At 42.0% G+C, this 22,600-nt stretch overlaps 2 protein-coding genes across 2 annotated transcripts; one reads left to right on the top strand and one right to left on the bottom strand.

Annotated features, from left to right (window-relative positions):
* The first annotated feature begins 5,364 nt into the window (after nt 1–5,364).
* hsd20b2 (hydroxysteroid (20-beta) dehydrogenase 2) lies at nt 5,365–11,663 on the top strand. Its single transcript, XM_069669911.1, has 11 exons — nt 5,365–5,538; nt 6,930–6,976; nt 7,153–7,228; nt 7,345–7,455; nt 8,330–8,397; nt 8,494–8,538; nt 8,669–8,703; nt 8,802–8,883; nt 9,044–9,109; nt 10,027–10,176; nt 10,267–11,663. Exons 1-11 carry the CDS (start codon nt 5,400–5,402, stop codon nt 10,363–10,365), a joined length of 918 nt encoding a protein of 305 aa, XP_069526012.1. The 5' UTR covers nt 5,365–5,399; the 3' UTR covers nt 10,366–11,663.
* On the bottom strand, nt 11,124–21,956 carry slc12a9 (solute carrier family 12 member 9). The gene is made up of 14 exons (XM_069669899.1): nt 21,719–21,956; nt 19,440–19,669; nt 19,167–19,301; nt 18,682–18,819; nt 18,263–18,565; nt 18,020–18,127; nt 17,455–17,566; nt 17,215–17,372; nt 17,055–17,137; nt 16,395–16,519; nt 15,751–15,943; nt 15,495–15,669; nt 13,325–13,471; nt 11,124–13,234 (listed from the first exon to the last, which is right to left on the bottom strand). The coding sequence occupies exons 2-14, from the start codon at nt 19,642–19,644 to the stop codon at nt 12,405–12,407; spliced, it is 2,712 nt and encodes a 903-aa protein (XP_069526000.1). The 5' UTR covers nt 19,645–19,669; nt 21,719–21,956; the 3' UTR covers nt 11,124–12,404.
* Between the last annotated feature and the right edge of the window lie 644 nt (nt 21,957–22,600).

Genomic DNA, 22,600 nt, shown 5'->3' with positions numbered 1-22,600 from the left:
CTCTTGCATCCAAGCTCCGTAAAGACGATATCAAAAATCAAAAACATTTCCAGTAGTTTTGTCTTGCCTTACTTCTTGCTGTCCTTGTTTTGGACTGGGACCCACCCCAAACCACAGAGCAAGGGACGGTGCGCGAGCAGAGCGGCGATGGTAATTGAGGGTCTGGATAGGTAAAAAAAAAATAGATTGGCAGAGAGCTGGGGAGAGGTAAGAGGTAAAAGGACGGGAAGAGTGGGAAGGACCAGCGAGCTTTGACTCCTCAGCCCTCTTTAGCTTTTAATCCATACTAGTGTGGGAAGAGTGTGTGTGGGGGGAGGGCCGAAGGAGATGAAAAAGAAGGCGAAAGTCGGGGCCTACCTGGAAATCTTAAGATGCTGATGTAGCTACATTTTTCAAATCTGCTTAAAGAACATCGGAAAACAAACCTTGAGCACTGTAAGAGTATTATACCGATATATTCTGATAGTCAGGGAAGTCTAGACGGATTTACTGTCCCTCCTACATTCTTAATTGAAATTAATGGGAGGAGGCTCAACCCAGAACTGCTGTTAAACTGCTGTTTAATGTTATATCAGTTCAGGTCATTGACCCACTGTCTTGTTTGTGAGGGGAAGAGCCCCACAAAAAGTTCTTGTTAAGGATCTCATCGTTCATTCGCTGCAGTTAGGTTGGACCTTTTGTTCCAGGGCAGTGACACTTTACTCGTTATAATCACTGAACTTTGCCTTTGAATAAGGTTCAACTTAATTCTTTCAGAAGTGTTTCAATCATTAATAATTTTGCATAACCTGCCTGATACTAATAATAGCCAGAAACTCCCTCATTTAATATCCTTATGTATAAGTGTACATGAAGCAGGAAGAGGGTTAATAAAGAAAACTCCTCATTCAAAGCATAACAAAGAAAACATTTGCAATGTTAACACTTGTAAACTCATCACTGATGGCTGCCCTAGATTATACAACTGCTCGTATTCACCTGGGGCTTGAAGCTGCTGCAGTGATTATGGTGCTCGTGTCTGTAGCCTCATATAACCCTGCTGCTGCAGTTCATATCCTTCTGAGACCTTCACTTGGGTTCCTCTTGTCACAGTACAGTAGCTAAAGATGCTAATTTAATGTTGCACAGCTGAATGTCTCCATACTCTGAAAATAAGTCTTTTTTCCATTTTCTTGGCCGCTGGATTGTAATAATATTTTTTCCTCAGTAACCTGAAAAAACCCATAAAGGTTCATGCTAATAGCCTTTTCAGATTGAGAACTAACTGCTAACATTTTCTACACGTCATCTGAGGTTTCATGACCCGGCTGACATTTTTGTCGTCTCCCTCCCTTCCCGGGGTCAGGCCTCAGATTCTGGACAGATAACAATCACAGAGCAAAGGTCAACGTGAGCACCTCACTTATGGAGCAATGCTAATAAAAGCAGAAGAAGTATGTGAGCTGGGGTCGAGGGCAGAAAATATCTTAAGGTAAGCTACTGAAAGTCTGCGGTTGCTCTTTTGACCTGGACGCATGTACAGCTGGAATTTAAGCCTTTTGAGGGTGGGGGTGGGTAGGCGAGTGGTGGGGCTGCACATTAAAGAGAATAAAAGATATAAAGATGCTCATAACAAAAATACAGAGGAACACATTCGGCATAGCTTCCGCCGAGCTTTACGTTTATGATGAGGGTCTCCTACATATGCAAGTGATGATGTGTTTGTTCTTGTTTGCCCTGCCTCAAAGATTGATAGCAGCCTTGTTGAAGTAATCAGATTAGACAGGTGAGGCTGTGCTAAACTGATCCGCTGCCTGCAAGCCTCTTAGTGACATGGCTAACGGCACTGACAGAGATCACTTCAAAGCAAGGTCAGACATACAGCCGGCCCAGTTGAGCACAGAACCAGCTTGGCCTACTGCAGAGGCAGCGGCACTGCTCTGCACAGTACTGAAGCAGTAATGAAGGATGCACGCACTTTTGACCTGTGATTTTCTTATTATAGCTTGCCCTACATGCTATTGATTTGTAGCATAAAACACGATCCACAGTCGTTCAAATAGAACATGTTGAGTTATATTCAGTGTTTGTTGAAAGAAATGTATTTGGCCTATTGGTCATTAAGGGCATCTCAATCTTTACCAGACATGTGAGGCTGGCATGTGCACGGTCACATGACATTCAAAGCTGTCCTGCGTTTTCGCTGATTTACAAGAACATCTCTCTTGGAATGCTTTACTTTTTTTGTGAAGCTTTTTGTCAAAGTTAATTAATCAGATCCTGAGCAAAAAAAAAAAAAAAAAAGGTGGGAGGAGCAATAGAGAAGCTTAGACGTTTGCCTCCTCCCTGACCCCACTTAATTGATCGGGTGAATTAATTTGGCTGCCTCCCACAGCTGATGTCACGCAGTCTTTTCTGGATCACAGATTCAGAGCTGTAGGAAATCAGAAAATCTTCCACGAAAGCGTATGTGCATGTTATTTAAAATCAGGTGTTATGTAAAAGTTAACCACCTGTTTTTGTTGGTGCTAGTGAGCTGTTATTACTACTATAGAGATGGGACCAGAATAGTAATGCAGGAAACACAGGATGTTTTCCAAATAATTGGTCAGAACAGTACGAAACATCCTGTAAAATACACAACCTGACAATAAGAATCACAGCAATACCATAATCATAGAACGGATATAAAAAGTGGACAAGCTACTGAGACGACCACCATTTTTTTTAAGGCAGGAGTGACGATATTTGGAAGACAATGTGGATAGCCATTGCTTCAACTCTGTCCTGGTTGACAGGTTGCTGTGGTAGCTGCAGTGGCGACTTGTCAATCAAGGGTAGCTGCGCCTTGAAGCACACACTGCTACATCAACAGTATTGCTAAAAGTGGCACCAAATTTACTGCTAGTAACAACTGCCTCAACCCCCAAACTGTAACCCCCTAACTCCCCCACACCTTTCAGACATAATCCAATATATTATAATGGAGCCAGTCCTCTTCATTTCATCCCACTGTAGATTACTGTAACTGAAGTTAGGCCCCAGCTGTGGCCTGTTAGGGGACAGCAGCACCCTCTGGTGGTTGAAGACTAACTGACTGCAGACACTCGCCTGTTACAACAGATCATTCTCATTGACTTTATGTCCATGTTTATTTTAGTCTGGCAGGTGCAGCTATGTTAAACGTACTGATCTTACTTATCTGACATATTATATATTAAACTGACACTTAGTGAGTAATGTTGTTGATCCTTACTGTTATAATTGCATCAGATGCAATACTTGGTCACACGTCATCAGAGAACACCGAACACCTTCTGTAAGAAATTCAAAGCCATTGTGTAAAAAGTGAGTTTTAACATATCAGCCCAGTTTGACATGGCTTTTAATATTCACCTAAATGCAATGTGAGTGTACAAATGTAAAAGTATAATTATCTATTAGATACAAAAAGCCCCCAAGACCTTTGTTACACCTAAAATCTAAACAAAACCACAGTTTATAAGCTTACAGATTTATTTAATTTACTCTATTCTGTGTTCAATAATGATCTCCTTAAGATCTTAAAATTAACCAGAGGTGGAAACATTACTAAAAAATTCTACTCAAGTAAAAGTACTATTACTTTGATGAACTTTTTTACAGGTAAAATTACCAGTCTAAAAATGTACTCAACGGGAGGGGGGTCTCTCCTGTGTGGTGCAAAACAAGGGGATATAAATCTCAAACTAGTTGTTTTAAATTAAAGGAAAATCTTTACTAATTAAAGTGCAAAAACAAAATAAAACATGTCGACATGCGACATTTAAAACCCTTACAGAGGTATAATGTGTCATTTTATTTCCCGTAAAACAGTATCAAACAATACCACCAGTGAAGGTGGCATAAACTTTGGATTCTGACCATCCTTGTTTTCTTCACCAACAAACACCAACAACAGTCATACTGCAAATCTGTTAATCAAAGCGGGTCAAGGTCACAAGTGTTGTGACTTTCCTTAAATGAACCAAAGAAGACCAAGTATCAGAATTCAGCTGGCTCTGCACCGCTGTCGTCTGACCTGTGCGTCTCCATCTTCCTTGTGGTTGTGTTCTCCTGCCCATCATTCACTGCAGTGATTTTTTCCCTTTCGTTTTTTAATTTGCCTTCATTTTTTTACTCAGTAACGGATGTGATTTAAAATGTAGTGAAGTACAATACTTCAAACGAACAACGGGAGGACGGAGACTTCTAAATAGTTAATGTAGTTACGTTTCCACAAACAATGAGCTGGAAGGAATGAATGGTTAAACAGAGAAATACAGGAACAATGTTTTCGTTTAGATGTTAAGCGCCTCATCGTCACAGGGCTCTAATATATGTTTACACTGGTATTAGTGGCCTATCACAAGTATTATCTCTCTGACATTTAATCAGGAGAATTTTCAGTTTATCAGTGTACAGACACTGATTTAACATGCAGGAGTTGGACTGTTTCTGCTGACGTTAAACCAGACAGATTGTAACTGCAGCAGAGACTTATCAGCTGACCGAAATACTGTATCGCGTTCACAACTACGTTTCTGTTTTTATCTCCGTGCCAGCTACTGGAGGGGTCACAGCTCTGTTTTGGGCTTGTGTTTGTGATAAGATGCAAATAACGACAACAGCTCTGTGACTCATAACAGAAAGCATGTGGAAACAGTAATGTAATGACCTCCTCTGGGAAAATAACCCCTGATGATGTCATAGTGATGTCGTCAGGGTGTTATCAGCACGGGATGGGAGACTAAAAATTTTGCAGCGTAACGTTCTACGTAACAAATCGGGGCGTGGAGTTTGAAAGGTGTGGGAATTTAACATGCAGGAAGGATTTAACGATAAAGTGGCATTATGGGAAGTGTAGGATCTAGCAACGTTGTCTCTTGTGAGTTGTCCAACTTTATCGAAGCACAAAACAAAACCACTCTAGTAAGATAAATTTCTCTTTTTGCAGTTTTTAGAATTAGCTGAGGGAGACAGGTATCTTTATGCAGTCCATTAAGGGATAAAAAAGATCCAAAAATTCACCTGTAAAGATCCCTTCACATCAGATTCGGACAGAAAAACTGTATTATTCTTACTGTGGAAGGGCTTGCTACTATAAAGACACCTTTATCAACTAATTATCAGCATTTATCAACCATTTCAGTCCTCGAACTTGTAGTTTTCCAGGAATGGCTTACAACTAAATAAATACATAAAGCAACAAAGTTCTCTGATGATCTCAGATAAGAGTCATTTGAAGTAGCAGAAGCAGTACATGTGGGGGTGGAGCAGTGTGGGAGGAGCAGTACATAAAAAGTTATTTCATCTAATATAAAAGAAGGATTACCACCTTGTCAAGCCTTTGTCCATCGTGCAACAAAGAAATCCTGTTCAGTCCGGACCTCTGCTGCAAAATGTCATTCACTGATGTGCTGACCATCGCTGGGGGATTTACTGTTGTTTTCCTGGCCTGGAGAGTTTGGTGTGGAATCAGAGAGTTTGTTTGGTCACAGTTTTGGCAAGAAGATTTAAGGAAATTTGGGCAATGGGCAGGTAATGTTAAAGACAATGTATTTTATTTTCTCTTACAAGATTCTTTTTTAAGGGCCTATCTTTGGGGTGTTATTCAGTGCTGTCACCGGTGTCAAATTTTGCCACGACATGGATTTTGCAACACCGTCATTACCTGGACAAACACACACGTTTTAGTTTTCGTACACACGGGAGATTAACTTCCCCCGACACTCATGACCTATGTAACACCCATAGCAGTGCTTCCCACACAAAGAAAAACAGGCAAAGTCCGTCTGATTTAGTGCAGCTTTTTATGACAGCACAGATCGAACAGACCGCTGTGCGTGCAGAGTCTGTCAACCTGTAACCATGCGCGCGACACCGCTGCTGTCAGTGAGTGTACTCCCGTTATCAGCGGCACCTCGTCCCGGTGCTCGTTAACGCTGCAGCCACATAGACGCTGCGGAGTGTTCACTCTCAGTGGTTACACCTGAAGTCCACACACACCGTGAAGTTGTGTGTGCCGACAAGAATTATTAGATGGTGAGCTTTCGTTTCCGAGAGTTACAGCCACGGGGCTGATCACGCTGATTAAACAAATATTTGAACACGGTCAGAAATGGTAGATAACATACAGTATAAGTAACGCAACTGAAGCTGATCTCATTAAAGACTGTTAGTTAGTGAACAACACGGGGCTGAAAGCTGAGGTGTGGGAATATTTGGATTTTCTTTCATCATTAACAGCACACTCCAGTCTTCCTTTCAGTGAGGGCAAGTTTGATAGGCACTTCACATTCCTTCTTGGTGGGACATTTCCGTCTCTTTGCCTACAAACATTTCAGTCCTTTATTTATTTATATTTTGTCAAAGATGGTGTCTTATTTTCACTGTTTAAATTGGGGCCTTTTGTCAGGGGTTTCTGTTTGACCAGGATCTTAACCTAAACAGCAGCGAGAAGTTTTTTCTCTTGTCATATCGAAGTGAATATTTCAGATCGTCCTCCCTTTCCTGTCACTTTCCCTCTCCCCTAAACCTCTCTGAAAATCTTGGACCTGATGTGGCCATCTATTGACTTTGGTTCGACATTTTGAATGGCAGTGTTTTAGCCATGCAGACTGTTTAATATGCAAAATTGTCTGCAATATTTCCACAAAAAGACCAATTTATAACTACAGTGTACAATAAAAACCAGCAGTTTGTGAAACAAGTGTCAGATTGAGGTCATCTTCCTGATCAGAGAAAGTGAATATACTGTATTGACTACAAGATTTAAGAGACATGCTGCTCAAAGGTAGCAGTGTGTAATGGCATCAATGTTCAATTTAAATATGTACATGGCAGCTTTTAGATCTGGGTAAAGTTTTGGTAGCCATAACTAAAGTTCTGTCAGGACTTAATAACATCTATGTGCTCTCTCCTTTCCACAGTTGTCACTGGTGCCACATCTGGCATTGGTAAAGCATATGCCAATGAGGTGAGTCTCTAACTCCCTTTTTAATCATTTTCTCTGCACTGTATGCTTCAAATTTCCAGTTTTTAGTTGTTGGTTGGTATTTTTTTAAGCTCGAGTGTGTCGTCTTTCACTAGTGCAGTGTGTTGTTGTTGAATAAGAGAACTACCAAACTTGTCTGTCTACATATGTTCTTTCAGCTGGCACAAAGAGGCCTGGATGTTGTTCTGGTGAGCAGATCTAATGATAAGCTTCAAGCTGTTGCCAAAGAGATAGGTGAGTTAAAAATAAATCATATTTTTAGACTGCTGCTTTCCTCTTGCAGCAAAACACAATTTTCTTGTGGAACTTTAGAGCAGAAACAATTCAAATATATTCTTTGTCTCCTTCAGAGGAACAGTTTGGACGAAGGACTCGCACCATCCAAGTCGATTTCACAGATGGCCACTGTATCTACCCTGTTATAGCCAAAGGACTACAGGGACTGGAGATTGGAATTCTGGGTATTAGGACAGTCTATATGCTGGGCTTTATTTTCAGCCTTCCTTGTGTTTCCGCTTGTTTTAAAGTGTCTTCTTAAGTTTAAATTTGTCCCAGAGGCAGCTTGTAATTTTCATTTAATTATATGAATATATATAACCAACTGAAAGAAAAGCTAACATAGAGAAGCTAACAAAAAAACACTTAGCCACCTGTAAGGTAATAATTAAACGGCCTAGCAAGGTTAATTAGCTTGAAATGTTAAGGTAATGCTTTGCTAGCAGTAGAGCTAATTACAGCATAACAGCTCTGGTAAATAGAGTTGAGTAAAACACTCGTAAACATGAAATTAATTTGTGACTTACACTTTAATGTTCGTTGGAACATGAAGGAATGCACCGCAAACTACATTATCAAAAAAAGTCCTAACGAAGAGGGGTCCTAATAAGGTGCCCATAATTATGCCTTACTATAAATGTCCAGTAAGGGGCGTTGTGCTACAATTTAAACATTACTACAGTCTGGCCATGAAAATAGCGGCCCTGCTAACACTGCTGGTTTCAGCTTACTAAAAGACAACAGGATTTGACCACTGGACCTGAAATACTCCCATATATTAACCCTCATGAACACTAGAGAAGCTGATGGATGGATAGTTGTTAGCCTTCACATTAAGCCAGGCTAGATTGTTAAATTAATTTTAGCTAATGTGTCTTGGAATAGTGAAAATGTACATTTCCTTAAATATCTAACTATTCCCTTGAAGGTTTGAACCACGGTTTTTTCTAACCTATTAAAGATAAATTCAACTGTAAATGAAAGGTAAAGGAATATATTCAAAAGTTTGACATAAGATTAATGGTGATTAACAAATGTTTTTGTTTGTGTCTTTTGAAGTTAACAATGTAGGAATGGCCTATTCTGAAACTTTTGACCATTTCCTGGATGTACCAGAAGCTGAAGAGGTAAGGTTTGCATTAAATTTCAAATTTTCAACACTGGATGATTTAAATGTACTTCTCAGGCTAACATTGTTTCCCTAATGTGTTGGTTGTGACCAGAAAATCACTCATGTCATCAACTGTAACGTGCTGTCTGTCCCTCAGGTAAGATATGCTATATGTGAGAATTAACCATATGATGCTGTGTTTATAAGCACCGTGAATGATCAGACACGTATTCACCTTTTGTTTATTGCATTTTTAAAAAAGGGTTATTTATATTTTCTTCCCACAGATGACCAAACTGGTTCTTCCAGACATGGTTAAAAGGTATTGTCATAAACATTCAAATATAAAGGAAGGAAACATAGAAATGGGGGTCATGTAGGGATGAATTTATGGATGTTTGTGTTCCCTCTCCTTCCCAGAGAAAAAGGTCTAATCATCAATATCTCCTCTGCCGTGGGCAACCGTCCACAGCCTTTGTTGTCCCTTTATTCTTCTTCTAAGGTACTTTCTCACCTAGATATTCTGTTGTTTTAGTGCACACATTAATCCAAACACAACCGCACCAGATCACAAGAACACACTAGCTGATGAGTGCCCAATGTTATGTCACTCACCTACTGGTCTGCTTGTTTTGTGACTTTGACTTTCTCCTTTCTTTCAGAGTTTTGTTACATTTTTCTCTCAGTGTCTGCACGCTGAGTACAAGTCAAAGGGAATCATTGTTCAGGTAAAGTATGTGAAACTTAACTGAGAGTCGCAAAGCTCATTCACATGAATCAATCTAAAAGCTTTACTGCTTATCCTCAGACTGGTGGAATAAATATAGCATATTAGATATAATATACCACAAAACACATGAAGAATTGATTTTATTCCACTGGCTTGTTTTTGTGTGTTCGTTTACATTAGTAGAGTTTCTTTTTCACCCAACTTTTTAGCCACGTTAACAATTACGTTGTAAATACAGACAGACTTTTTTTTAGACCTTAGTGCTGACGCCCAGTTTCTAGGGTTGCATTTCTATAAATCATAAGGAATGGGACAATGGGACACCTGTGAGCGTACAAAGTTAGACTGTTAGGTGGGTTGTCAGATTTCTGTCTAACCACTTTGGTGTAGCTGGTTTTGTTTAACAGCCAAATACGAGATAAAATAAGAACATGTGTTGACATGGGAGAATATAGGAGCAGGCACGTTCACGGGTCTGACCGCTCTCTACCTCATAGTGTTGTGACGTTTGCAAACGATGACCCGTTCTTTTTAACGGCTCTCGGAAAGGAACAGAGCCATAAGATCTGACTCCCTTGAAAGAGCTGTAATTCCCAACACTATTACACATAATGACATCTCATGAGATAAATCTTCATCAATCTTATTACCACAAAAGTCTTGCTAGTTATCTTTACAATTTTTCCAGTTTTTAATTACACAAGAAAGACTAAACTTCACGCATCATTTGAGGCTGCTGTGTATGCAGGCAAGAGCTAATTTGAACAGTGTGATTTGCTGGTTGAACAAACAGGAATCTTATTAAATGAACCTTTGCCCCCTGCTGCTTTCCCTGACTCAGGTTATCTTCCTCTTCTAGCATTGCTGCATGTTTAGCTGCATCAAATACACCATGTTTTTCCAATCTTTCCCCAGTGTGTGGCCCCCTTCATGGTGACCTCCAACATGACGAAAAGAGTGAAGGCCAGCTACATTGTGAAGAGTGCTTCAAGTTTTGCCAGGGAGGCCCTGAACACTGTGGGTCACTCTAACTACACCAGCGGCTGTCTGTCCCACGCGCTGCAGGTCAGAGGGATGAGAGGCGGTGATCACTTAGAAACATGCAGCTTCTACAATATCCTAACATCTCTGCTTCCTTTTCCCATCATCCCACAGATCATGGCCCTCAGAGTACTCCTGCCTGACTGGATTCGTATGTCAACATTTCTCATCAGAAAGCAACAGAACTTCGCGAAGATCAAAAGCAAACAATGAGTGAACCAGTAAAAGCAGATGCTAAGGAAAAGGAGGGAGAGTTATGTGCCTTCACCTGCGCAGAGGATGAAGATAACTAAATGCATTAAGATGACTGACTCTGATTTTTACAGATGAACATGGTCATTATGATAGATTACAGTCACTGTAGGCTCACTTTACACATGTAACATCTTTGGCAGGTAACTGTGATACAAAGGCTGCTCTATATATGTAAATGCTGTTTTTTTGGCTGACCTACACACGGGTCTGTTTGTGACTGATGGTAGTGACGGTACTTTCACAGCCGTAGAGAGAGAGTTGCGACATCGCAATGGCACAACATGGAGCATACTGGACCTCCATTGACGCGACTCTCTGTCTATACGGCTCTGGATGCTTTGTTCGGGGAGTAGGCGGGGCTGCTCCTCCACTGCTCGTCCGCTGTCCTCACCTACGTCTGAGCACACACCTGCTTTCAAACACGTTGTCATCGGCCTCATAAGGACAGTCCTTGTAACAGATTGCCCACAAAAGTGCACATTGACCTGATGCTGTCAGCCACATATACAAGGTTTTGACCGAGTCTTGTTTGCACTTGTTTTTGTTAATTTTGCACAAGGGTTATATCTACTAGGAGTCATATGAAAGTTCTACAGCCTCGGCATGTGTACAATCAGTCACAATCTATATTGCATTCTAAGTTTTAAACACAGGTTGTCAGTTAAGATTGTAAATGTAACTGTTACAAAAACAATACACACAGTACACATTTTACCTCCTTCGACAAACAGCAGTTTATTATGTACATCTACAGTAAAGACCATCAGTAACAAATGTCAGTCCTTTAAGGCTTTCTCATTGACCGGTAACCACAGCTGAAGGTGGAACATGCCAAGAAGTGCAGATGGCTTTTAGCAACCACTTGTGTTTAATTCAATGGTCAGTGATTGTTGCAGCACGATAAAACAAAACATGACACTAATGTAGTAACATTTAATTCTGTACTTTGTAAATATGGTAGGTTAATTCTAGTTTAAAACTAGTTCTGGTTTCATTCTTGATTTGGTCTGAATCATCGTCGGTCCTGGTCCTGACTGAGACTGGATTAGGACAGAGCTCACAGTAACCATCAGTACACTCCTTTTTGGTGTATTGTTGACAGTCTGTGTCATTCATCACAACAATCCTTAGCAAGTTAGCAAGTACAACAGCAAAAAACGCTGTTAATTGTTTTGAGGTCAAGTGTAAAAAACTGTTACTGTTGTGGTGACTCGTAGAGCTACACATTCAACAACATAACAACAAGTGTTTGCATAAGTGCCTCGAAATTAAAAATCCTTATTAAACTTAGCTCAGTAACAAAACGTCTTTGCGTCATTGGTCCAGCCACCAGCAGCAATGAGTGAATCTGGGAGACGCACGCAGAAAAGAAACACTGAGTTTAAAACAAACAGTGATTACGCATTAACATCGTCATCATTTAGAAACTACAAGCTTTCAACATGGTGAATGGTTATGATATCATATCAGACACTACATATTCATCATTTCATCCCTGCAATTATATATATAGACAACTCTATGTTTAATGTCCTAGACAACCTGTAATGCTCAAAAGAAATTGTGTTTTTGTTCTAAAGAGTCTTTGACACATTTTGATTTCTGTCTTGTGTAAAAAGACAGTCCTAAAGTTAATGCAACAAGAGATTATATCAACATAAATCAGACAGACAAACAAATGCATTCCCCCATCTCATCGCTTAATCACTAAGCCAGTTCAAGTAAAAGAAAATAGGGAAGTATCCTAATTCAGCACAAAAGAAAAAATAACTCCAGTGGTGTTTTTTTAAAATGCACTTGACTGTGGTCTTTTCTGAGCTTCAGTGAAACGACAGCACACATACACACTGTAACTTAGCATCCACTATTCATTAAGTTATGTGTTAATTGTAAATGAAACCAGTGTTTACACTTGCACTTAAATGAGCGGGCAGATTAGATGCTGTTGCATGTACAATATCAAATAATACAACATGAAAAGTAACGGCTGCTCATGCTCACAGGTCTGTGTATGTGACCGGGGTGACGCCGTGAATCAGCAGCGTTGGCCCGAGATTATTGGTCACTGCTTCCAGCTGAGCCAAGTACTGCTGTGCATGGCCGCGCGGAGCAGGAGGCCGAGGTAAATACAGGAGGCACACAGCAGACTGTGAGCTGTGCTCCAGCAGCATGCAGTTCACTGCAGACAGGAAGTCCTCGGACAGAGCGTGTCTCGGCTCCCCTTCTGCCTGAATGTGGTGCTGCACCACAGTGTCCCAGGGCACGATCTTTATCGACGCCCGGATCCTCAGCTTCTTCAGCAGCTCTCTGAACGCCTCCTCGTTCACCACCCAGCCCTGGTCACTGGACTCGGTCTCCACGTTCAGGAAGATTCTCATTCTTGCACGCCGCCATTTGTTGGACATGTTGAGCACACAGGCCATCTGCAGCAGAAAGAGACTGCAGACGTCCTCATAATCTCGACTGCCGGGCTGGAGCAGGTTGAGAGGCCACACATCTATAGTCCGATCAGACCCGTCTCCCTTACTATCTTTATCCTCTCCCTGTAACTGGAAGAAATAGCGGGCGAGGCATGCGTTCTTGCCCATTTTTAAGGCGTCAGAGATGATCCCGACATACTCCTCTGGTGACAGCGAGCGTGGGCTCTCATTGTGTCGGACTGGGGGGAAGTGGGCCTGCAAGGAAGGCAGGTCAACTCCAAAGTTGTATTCGCTCTCACTTCCTTGTCCCATGGAGGAGTTGCAGAACGCGGTGTCCTGCAGGAAGAAGTCGTCAGGAGTGCAGCTGTCATAGAAACCCAAAATCAGTGTGTTGGGCTTCATGCCACCTTGTAGAGAGAAACAGAAGTGGAACACACAAAGGTCAGGTGCGCAGAAAGCCACATCATAATGTGCACTGAGTATCAATCAGAGCTAACCTAGGCCTGTGATGCGCAGCAGATGCTGCGTTCCCTGTCTGACAGAGGGAGACAGCGACAGGTCCACAAAGGCCTTCACGTCCAGTTTATCCACCAGGCTCAACCAGAAGTTGTACTGCTGCTGGACCGGGTCTGTAGGCAGGGTGTCTACAACACAGTGAGGCAGAAATTAACCTACTGCATAGATGTGGAAAATACAAAGCGTTATAGAATGCACGGCAAAAAAAGGTAGAAATTGTACTTTTAAAGCGAATTGTTTGTCTATCTGATTTTGTTGATTATGGACATTGCAATGTATCCTAATGCACACCAGGTGGCAGATAGGCAAACTGTGAGTTAGTGATAGAATAAAAGATTATGTCAGTATGTACTGTACGTGTCTATGGGGTGTATTACACATTAGACAGAGGAGATAGACATCTGTCTCAGGTCTGATGCTACAGCGGTACAGAGAAAACTTCTTCTGTTGTTAATAATTCACGAGAGGCAGCAGATGGAAAGTGAAAGGCCTGGAGGAGGCCTTCCATGAGGGTGCCCAAAGACAACAGGTAGCCCAAGCATCTTGTTAATGTGAGTGAATGCTGAACATGATCATGTGTTGCAGTGTTGATCAATACAGCAGAGAAGAGTGAGAGGTAAATACAAGGCCAAAAGAACCTACAGCATCTCCTGCTATTAAGTCTGTATTTCAGCCAGTCCATTAAGATGAGCAAAACAGGAAGTTAATGAATTGACATGTTGCCACAATGATCCCCTTACGTATTACATCTGTGTACAACTGATATAGAAATGAAACAGCAATTATAGTACCAAAATAATAATAGGAGTTTAGCCTAAATTTATTTGCTTGTCTTCTAGTGTTTTTTTTTTTATTAACAATTTATTGTGAATATTGTGGCAGAGAAAAACACAACATTAATTATTCAAATGATTAAATAAATAAATGATACTACCTGCATTTATTTCACATTCTAGCTAGATTTAAACCCCCGTTATGTACATGGTCACTTAATCGCTCAGTAGTTGAATGCAGCTCATGAACAGGTCAAATAAGAGAAACAGTTCTGTTCAGTGCTTCACTCACCTCAGCTGCACTCTCCCTGCCACTCGGATACCTAGTATCCTGAGGTAAGGAATTAAGACTTACCAAACCAGTGAGTACAAGAAGGTGACTATTGTTTCATCAAAGTTTGTATCAAACTGAACTGAAGAATTGCATCATTGTAGACCTCTTTCACAACCTTCCATTACAGCTGATACACATCGTCTAATCCTTTGTTTCACCACAATAAGTGGAAATGTTTGCCTTTTAGCAGAAATGTCAAGCTGGTTCCATGAACTTTGAAATCCTGCCTGTACCTGTTTGCCTCTCTCTCTCCCTCCCAGTGACGGGTGTTTGTAGCAGTTAATAGGTTTTACCTTGTTTTAATCGGTTAACCATCAATAGCCTATGTATTGGTAAATAATACTTCCTGAAAAAGTGTTGCCACAAAATTAGTGGTAGAGACAATGCAGGATTTTCTGGGTGGAATAGAATTGGATATCCAACACCCAATTCTCGCTTCGCATTTATAAAATTGTTTCCAAGGCCTGAATGTTATTGAGATGTTCTGAAAGGTTTGTGAAACAGGTCTACAACGATGTGATGAATTAACTCTTAACGTCAGGATGCTACAGGAGGCAGAGAGAGTGCAGCTGAAGCAGAGAAAAGGAAGTCTTCCTCTCATTTGTTTTGATGTATAAAACTACACAGGGATAAAATGATCATGTCAATAACAGCAGTTTAAATCTCGCAAGAATATGAACTCAGGACAGGAAGTACTACTCATGTATTGTATTTAATAATTCTTAAATGTTGTGTTTCCGTCCCAACGCAAATTGGTGCATAAAAAGTGCAGGACGCTCAAAATGTCCTGGGGTTTCGACCCCTCGACCCTTCTCTTAATATGTTGCCATCACTATGGGCAACAATCACAAACAAAACAGCTGAACTTGCTTGTATAACGTCTATGCTACCTACTGTTGAAGTATCATTTGTTCACTCTAATATAATAGTCTAAAACCAGCCCTGAAGGAGGGCTGAAACACTGCGGGAAATTGATTCAAAGATAAGACTCATTTAATGTTGTTAGCAGCAGACGGCCGCCAGAGACCATCCAAAGACAATTACCCAGATCTCCCAGCTGCACGTGGCCCAACACGAACAGTCCTCCCTTCTTCAGCTGGTTGACGAACAGGATGAGCTGACAGGAAGAGCGAGGGTTGGCCACCATTAACAGCACCTGCGGCCTCCAGAACTTCACGTGGTCCTTCCTCACATCCAGCATCAACAGATACTTACGCACCTGAACAAAAGGGAAGTGGCACTGTAGATGTTCTGTAGCCTGTATCTGATTTCATGTGTGTGTGTGTGCAGACAATGTTACCTGATGGAAAATGAGAGCCTGGCTGATGTAGCCCCAGCTGCTGGTGGGCGATCTGTAGTGGAGGAAAAGCAGCAGCACAAGCAGGAGGACGATGCTGCCCGAGGAATACACGGGGTTAATGACGAACATCATCACCAGACAGCTGAGGATGCCCAGCAGGCAGGTGTGCCAGGAGAAGAGCTGGAAGGTCGGTCTGTTAAACAAAAATGAAGCCAGACATGAAAAACAAAGAGGGACTCAATAAACTTTTTCTGTCTCCTAAAATATATGACAGATATGAATCCAAATGTGTTTGAAAAGGCTGTAAATCAACACAATGTCTGGCACAAGTGCGACAATTTCTGGCTTTCCAATCTCACGTTTTGAGCCTTTACTCACTGAAAGAAAATACCTTAAGCTGCTTCACTTTTTAAGCTTTTCTAGAATCACTGAGTGATTACAGTTTTTTTTCTACTTCGTAAGCCTGAACACATGACTCTACTCAGTGACTGAAATAAGGGTCAGTAGCAGCAATTCTTGTGATATTTATACCCAGAATGTTATCCTGAAATGTTTTCAACAACAACAAGCTTTTAAAAATATAAATAGGTATATAAAAATGTATTTCATATTTGTCTCTTTAACATTAATAGATCTTTTAGGACCTGAAATTTGGTGCTGACGCCCACTCCAGAGCCAAACAGGCCAGATCCACCGCAGCGTAGGCAAGCAGGTAGAAAACAGTCACCAAGGCTGCTACAGAGTTGAGCTCGCCTGCAAAAACTACACACTGAAACACAAACACAGCACAAACTTAAAGAGGGGGTATAATGCTGTTTCACATTTTAAGACAAATACATAATGTTACAATGTTGGATGTCCAGACTAATCATGGGTGAAGTTTAAAATCTGTAGGTTAAAGTATGTTGGAGTAATCCCCAGGCTTCTCAGCTCAGCCTGCAGGCTGCTGTGAACGCCAGGTTTCACACAGTTTTTTCTACACGCTGTGACGTCACAAAGTGCAGCCTCAGCAGGCTTCAGAGAGCTAGCCAATCAGAAGAAAGAGGGCTTGTAGGGGCGGGGTTTCTTAAAGGGACAGAGCTGACTGAGTCGTGTCAGGCAGAGGCTGTATGAGGGCCTCCCCAGAGCACCAGTGTGAGAAAAATTAGGAGTTTTTTTTAACTGTAAATCATGCTAAGCTACTCCACAGGTATCACAGAGTGAAATATAAAGTGTGAAATTAGCATTACACCCCCCTTTTAACTTTAAGACACCAGTTTTAGTCCTGAAAATACATGACGGCACTCTGCAGAAGATCTGCTCACCTGTGCCAGACCCCAGGTGTACAGCACTGCCACCCATGGGTTCCCGGAGCTCGATGTAATGGCAGCTGGTGCTAAAGGCAAACCTGGACAGAAAAAAACAAAAGTATCTCAGTAAAGAATTCCAAACATAAAGGAAGCACTGATGGGTAAACAAACTTACCAAAGAGGTGATCCACAGCGAGAGCGTGGAGGATACGCGACGCTCCAATCAAAGAGCACATGGCTGCCGACAGAGAAGCGCAGTAGATCCCGATGGTGACGAACGGCGGCCAGGCGTTTATTTTCTGGAGGAACCCGTAATCCTGAATCAACATGGTCCTACAGAGAAGACCTCAACTGGTTAATTTAATCTGTCTTTATGTAGTAATATCAGGCAACAGTATAATCAACATCTTCAGACCTGTCACAGGTGGCGCTGACCATGAGGAGCAGGAGGACGTAGACTATGAAGGTGTAAAGGACGGCTGTGATGGTGCCTTTAGGGATGGCAATGCTCGGGTTCTTCAGCTCGCCTTCAGAGAGGTGTGGAGGAAGAACAAACGCCAGGATGAGCATGCGCTATGAAGATTGACTGAGCTGTGATGTGTGATGCACGTATTTAAAAAGGTCAAAGGTGAAATGGCATGAGTGAGAAATATTCCCTTAAATGTAGCAAGTCCTGCTTCCAAAACTGTAATTATGTAAGGGTACAGAGGTATTTAAAGTATTAAAAGTATATGCTCTTCTTCTGCAGAAACATGGCTTGTGTGTGTTATGGTAATAAATAAACGTAGTGGTGTATAAAGTACCATAACTTCCTCTGGAATATTCTCTCTAAAAAAAACATTTCAATGCTATCTGTTCCTTATTTCCTTTGATAAGTTCGTTGAGCAGAAGCAGCATTAAATAACTCATGTAAGCTCAGCAAGGAACTCAAAATTGTATTCAAGTACAGTGCTTGAGTAAATGCTTTAACAAGCTTTAACCTGACATGTTGGCTCCGGCCATGATCCCCGTGCAGCTGGTGAAGAAGACGGCAAACACGGTGGCAAAAGACATGACGGTGTTGGTGCTGTAGTCAAGAGAGTAACGAGCTACAGGGGGGAAAGAGGAACAACAGCGAGGCCTTTAATAGATGCTTCTAAATACAGTATATAGTCATGTAGCTTTAATGTAAATTCACTTTCACATCCTCACTAACAACCACCTCGCGGTGCTCCAACACTCACAGTCCAAGTTGTTCTTCAGAGTGGTAGAGCTGAAGCCCGTGAAGCTGGCGTTGTACTGGGTGGTCTCGTTGCCGGCTCCTTGACGGGTGATGGTAAAGTCAAACGGTTTGACCGCCACGGAGCTGATGAAGATGGACAGTAAGGATGCGGTGACCACCAGCAGGATGACGAAGGCGGTGCGGGAGTAGATGTGAGCGCCCACGAGACACACGATCAGACACAGCAGAAGGACGACTGAGGAGTACAGCACCGTGTACCAGTAACCATGAGGGAGCAGTCTGTACCCCTCGGCCATATGTGTGTCTAGAACAGAGGTGGAAATATATCATTATTATATTATTAAACTGAGAATCCTAAAAAGGTATGAATGTCTGATTGAAAAATAGACAAGAGAATCAGAAACATAAGAAAAAACTTACCAGGGTTTCTACCAAATACATCAAGTATGGCCTCCACAAGACCGAGAACATACTCTCCACATGCACACACTTTGGCCAGGAAGAACATCAGACCAATGCTTCCTCCGAACTCTGGGCCCAGAGAGCGACTTATCATGTCTGGTTTCACTTAGTTAACGAAGATAAGTCAATGCACCAATCAGACACCATAATCTATTATTCCCCCAGTAAAGGTGTGGTGATAACAAACAGCAAAGTGTGGTGGTAGCAAAGAGTGTAATGTTAGTCAAAAGCTACAAAACGTCAGCACTTAGTGTTTTATCCACTAATATGATGTATTTTTAAACCCTGCTGGTATCAGAGGGAAACTCAGTATCGACTAATACTTAAGTCTAAGTATTGGAATCAGTATGGGGAAGACTAAACGGTACTGGAACATCTCTAACTGTAGGCAGGATTAAGTATCACTCAAAAAATCAGTATTCTGAACATTTGTGTAAGGATACAGTAGGCTCCGCCGCCCTGCACAGCTCCGTTGGTTGAGATGGCACAGATTGACAGTATTGTAAGAGATATAATGGTGTAGGCTACAAACACCATTAAAAGACCCTGTAACAGCCCCGCATGACCCACCACAAACCCTGCGAGAGAGAGAGAGAGATCACGTCTGTGTTAGTCACAACTGTATTAACACAATGACTCAGTTATACTCCAACATACAAACACACTTTGTATTTGGATTTTTGGTTTTATACTCTCTGCGCTCACGCACGGCTCACCCATTCTCAGGAACAGAATAATGCTGAACATGGAGAGGACGGTCGGCACCATCACGCCAAAAAACGTGTCCAGCTGTCGAGGGTCTTTGCTGGGCGTGTCTGAGCCGGAGTCGGGGGTGGAGTCTGACTTTGCGCCGCATGCTGCCGCGGCCACGTTCAGACCACACACCCCTGAGGTGATCAGGGGGGTGCGCTCGTTCAACATGGTTGTTGAGGAGAGTCTGCTCACCCTGTGAAACAGAAATCCATGAGGACAGAGAAATATAAGAACAGGTTGTAATTTAATACACATGCAACAGTTAATAACCTGGTATATAACTCTGCATACTATAGTGTTACTATGTCAGCTTCGTGTGTAAAACAAATCACTTTATGTACTTCAGTCCCATGGGGGAAAAACATTGCTAAATTTATCCTGAATGCAAACTTTTTCCACCGACAGTTTGTGATTATTTTGAGACAGCTTCCAGGAAGGTCCACCTTCCTCCTTCCATCTTTTAGGGACAAAGTGAGGTCCCTTATTGATGACATGATTTCTGGCAGAATATTGTGTCTGTTTCAAAATATATACTGTTGTTTACTTGATGCATAGTTCTCGTTTTCAAATTGAAAGTAACAACAGGCCACAAACACATAGCCTTCTCACAGCTGGATTTTACCCTTTCCAGCTCTTCCTGAAGAACAGTGCAGGACATGCGCTGCTGCATGACGATGTCATGTGCACAGCAGCACATGTCCTTCACTGCCTCTAGCCTCGGGCAAACAAATTGTGTACTTTAAAGAGTTGTGAGGCTTTGGAGCAGCTTGAAGTATCCAAATCTAAGGCTTCTTTAAACTTAAGACAAGATAAATGTAACTATGATATATAACAAGTTCAGCAGCACTCAGGTGCCACACAGTCACCTGATGCTACAGTTTGGAACAATTCATCTAATCTGTTTTCTAACAGTCGCTTTTCTTCTTGTGTTTTTTTTTTTACTATACATCACAGACCTGTCACACCGAGACGCCACCAGAGAGAGAGAGAGCCTGTGATTGAAGTTTGCGTCTCTTCTTAATGAAAGCCTCCGCTCACACCTCACGCTGGTATTTGCAGTCAGCTGATTCACAGCAGCGTGTCTGTTTTTACACTCCAAAGAGCAGAGATCTCAGCTCTCCATGCTCAGGCGACCCTTTCTGTCTCTCAGGTGCCACGATCACCTTCGCCATTCTCTCTGAAAGATGCAGTTTTCATCACTGAGGCTGTTTCCAGAGCTGCTTTAGATCAGCCACAGGACTCACATGATGCTGAGGCCCAACTGGCACAGGCATTTTACACTGCAAAGCATGATCGCACATGACGGACATAAGCTCCGACTTATTGTATGGTTCACACCCAATACGTTATTTTTGCATACAAAAGGTGTTGGTAAGGTATTTTGTCTCAAAAACGAGAATATTGATCAGCATCTGGTTTAATGATTCGTCATTTTTCAAGAAATAATCTCCCAGAACGGACTGGGTCCAGTTGCTCAGGATTAGTGGCTTTTTTTGTGTCTCATACAATATTTAACTTTTTTTCTTTAGTGGTCGGAGAAGCTATTTGCTATTAAGCTATTTGTTTTAAGTGAGCTTATAGACATTTCTATCCACAGTTGGCTTTAAGCCATTCATACTTGTTTTTAATCCAGTGACACAACATCTATATTGAGTAATATGCATGCAGAATAGATAAACTCTCTACCTCTTCATGGTAAGATGACTTGCCTTTCGTTTAACAGGGAAGTTGAACACTGAATGCATCAACCAAATGATTCCTCCTCTACAGCAAAAAGTGGCATTCAGCATCATGCACATGCTCTGAGGACGCTGTCATTGATGCACTTTGCAGATGTTTGGGATGTTAAAGCAGACCGACTGAAACTATATACCCTGGCCCTCTCAAGGTCCGCGAACCGTACTTTGCAAACAAGACAGTTACCAAAATAAATCACCGTTACCGTCACATTTACGTAGCATTGGGTGGAGTAACTGCGGCACTGAAACTTTGCGTCTTTTAGGGGTCAGAAATGTAAAAAATAATGCGCCACATTTTCAGCTGCATCTCGGGTAAATGTGTGTTTACGTTTTGAGGCTGTGTGTCAGGAAGTGGCCGCGCAGGCTGCTCGCGCGGTTCTCATAAAACCGGTTTAAAGTGCTCGTGCAGTGTGTCATTCAAACTGCCACATCCAGGACATAAAGAGACACACCTAGTGATGTTTAATGTCCCTACAAAAAACAACAAGAGCAGTCAAACTTACCCCGCTGAACCTGCCACAGACTGTTTCACCCACTTCCTGCTTGACACCCCTCGTTTCTGTGGTCAGACCCGGGCTGTCTCTGCGTGTCTCAGCGCTGTGTCTGCGAGAAGATGTCCCGGGTCGGATGCACACTGGACGGTGTTATGTGACCGCAGCAGGCCGGTGGACAGGACTGAGCTGTCCTGAGAGTTGGATGCTGTGGACGATGTGCTGCCCAATAATAACACTGCAGCCATGGCACGCCTCGTCCCCCTATTATTTGTTCTGAAGTGTCACGGGAGAGCTCAAACAGCCCATGTGACTGCCGAAAGGGGAGGGCAAAAATATCTCAAATATGAGCAAAGGTACTGTTTGTCATAAATAACCCCGCCCCTTACTGTAGACCTGTCGCACGTGACCTCACCAATGATTGATAACGGAAAATAAGTGTGCGTTGTTGGTTATATGCACTGACAACAAACTCGTGAATGCGTAGTAACACATCCTGTATATGAGCATCATCGCTGATGTAAAGTTGAGCTGTAGTCTGGACTGTAATGACATTTCTCCTCACCAGGGGTCGCTGTTGTGACAAAGATCATTATGTGAAAGGCCTAACTAACCTAATATGTCAAGCCTGGTTTTCAATAAGATAATGTTTTTTCACAAAAACAAACAATTGAAATAGCTTAAATCTGATTCCTACCGTTTGCAGTCTAAACTAACCATTATCCATTCTGCTCCAGGAAAAACAATTCATCCATAGAAATGAACAAGGGGCTTGATTTTGGGGTTACAAGATGAAAAGAAAGGAAAAGCAGGGGAGTGTCTCTAAAATCTCCATCAACCTCATCTCCCCTGACCACTGGCGTTATACACAGAATAACAGAATCATACACAAAA

The sequence above is a fragment of the Semicossyphus pulcher genome, unplaced genomic scaffold, assembly GCF_022749685.1.
Source record: "Semicossyphus pulcher isolate SPU_LCO1_2020_fin unplaced genomic scaffold, fSemPul1.0.p SCAF_10, whole genome shotgun sequence".
NCBI classification, from domain to species: Eukaryota; Metazoa; Chordata; class Actinopteri; order Labriformes; family Labridae; genus Semicossyphus; species Semicossyphus pulcher.
This window is presented reverse-complemented; position numbering and strand designations above follow the sequence as displayed.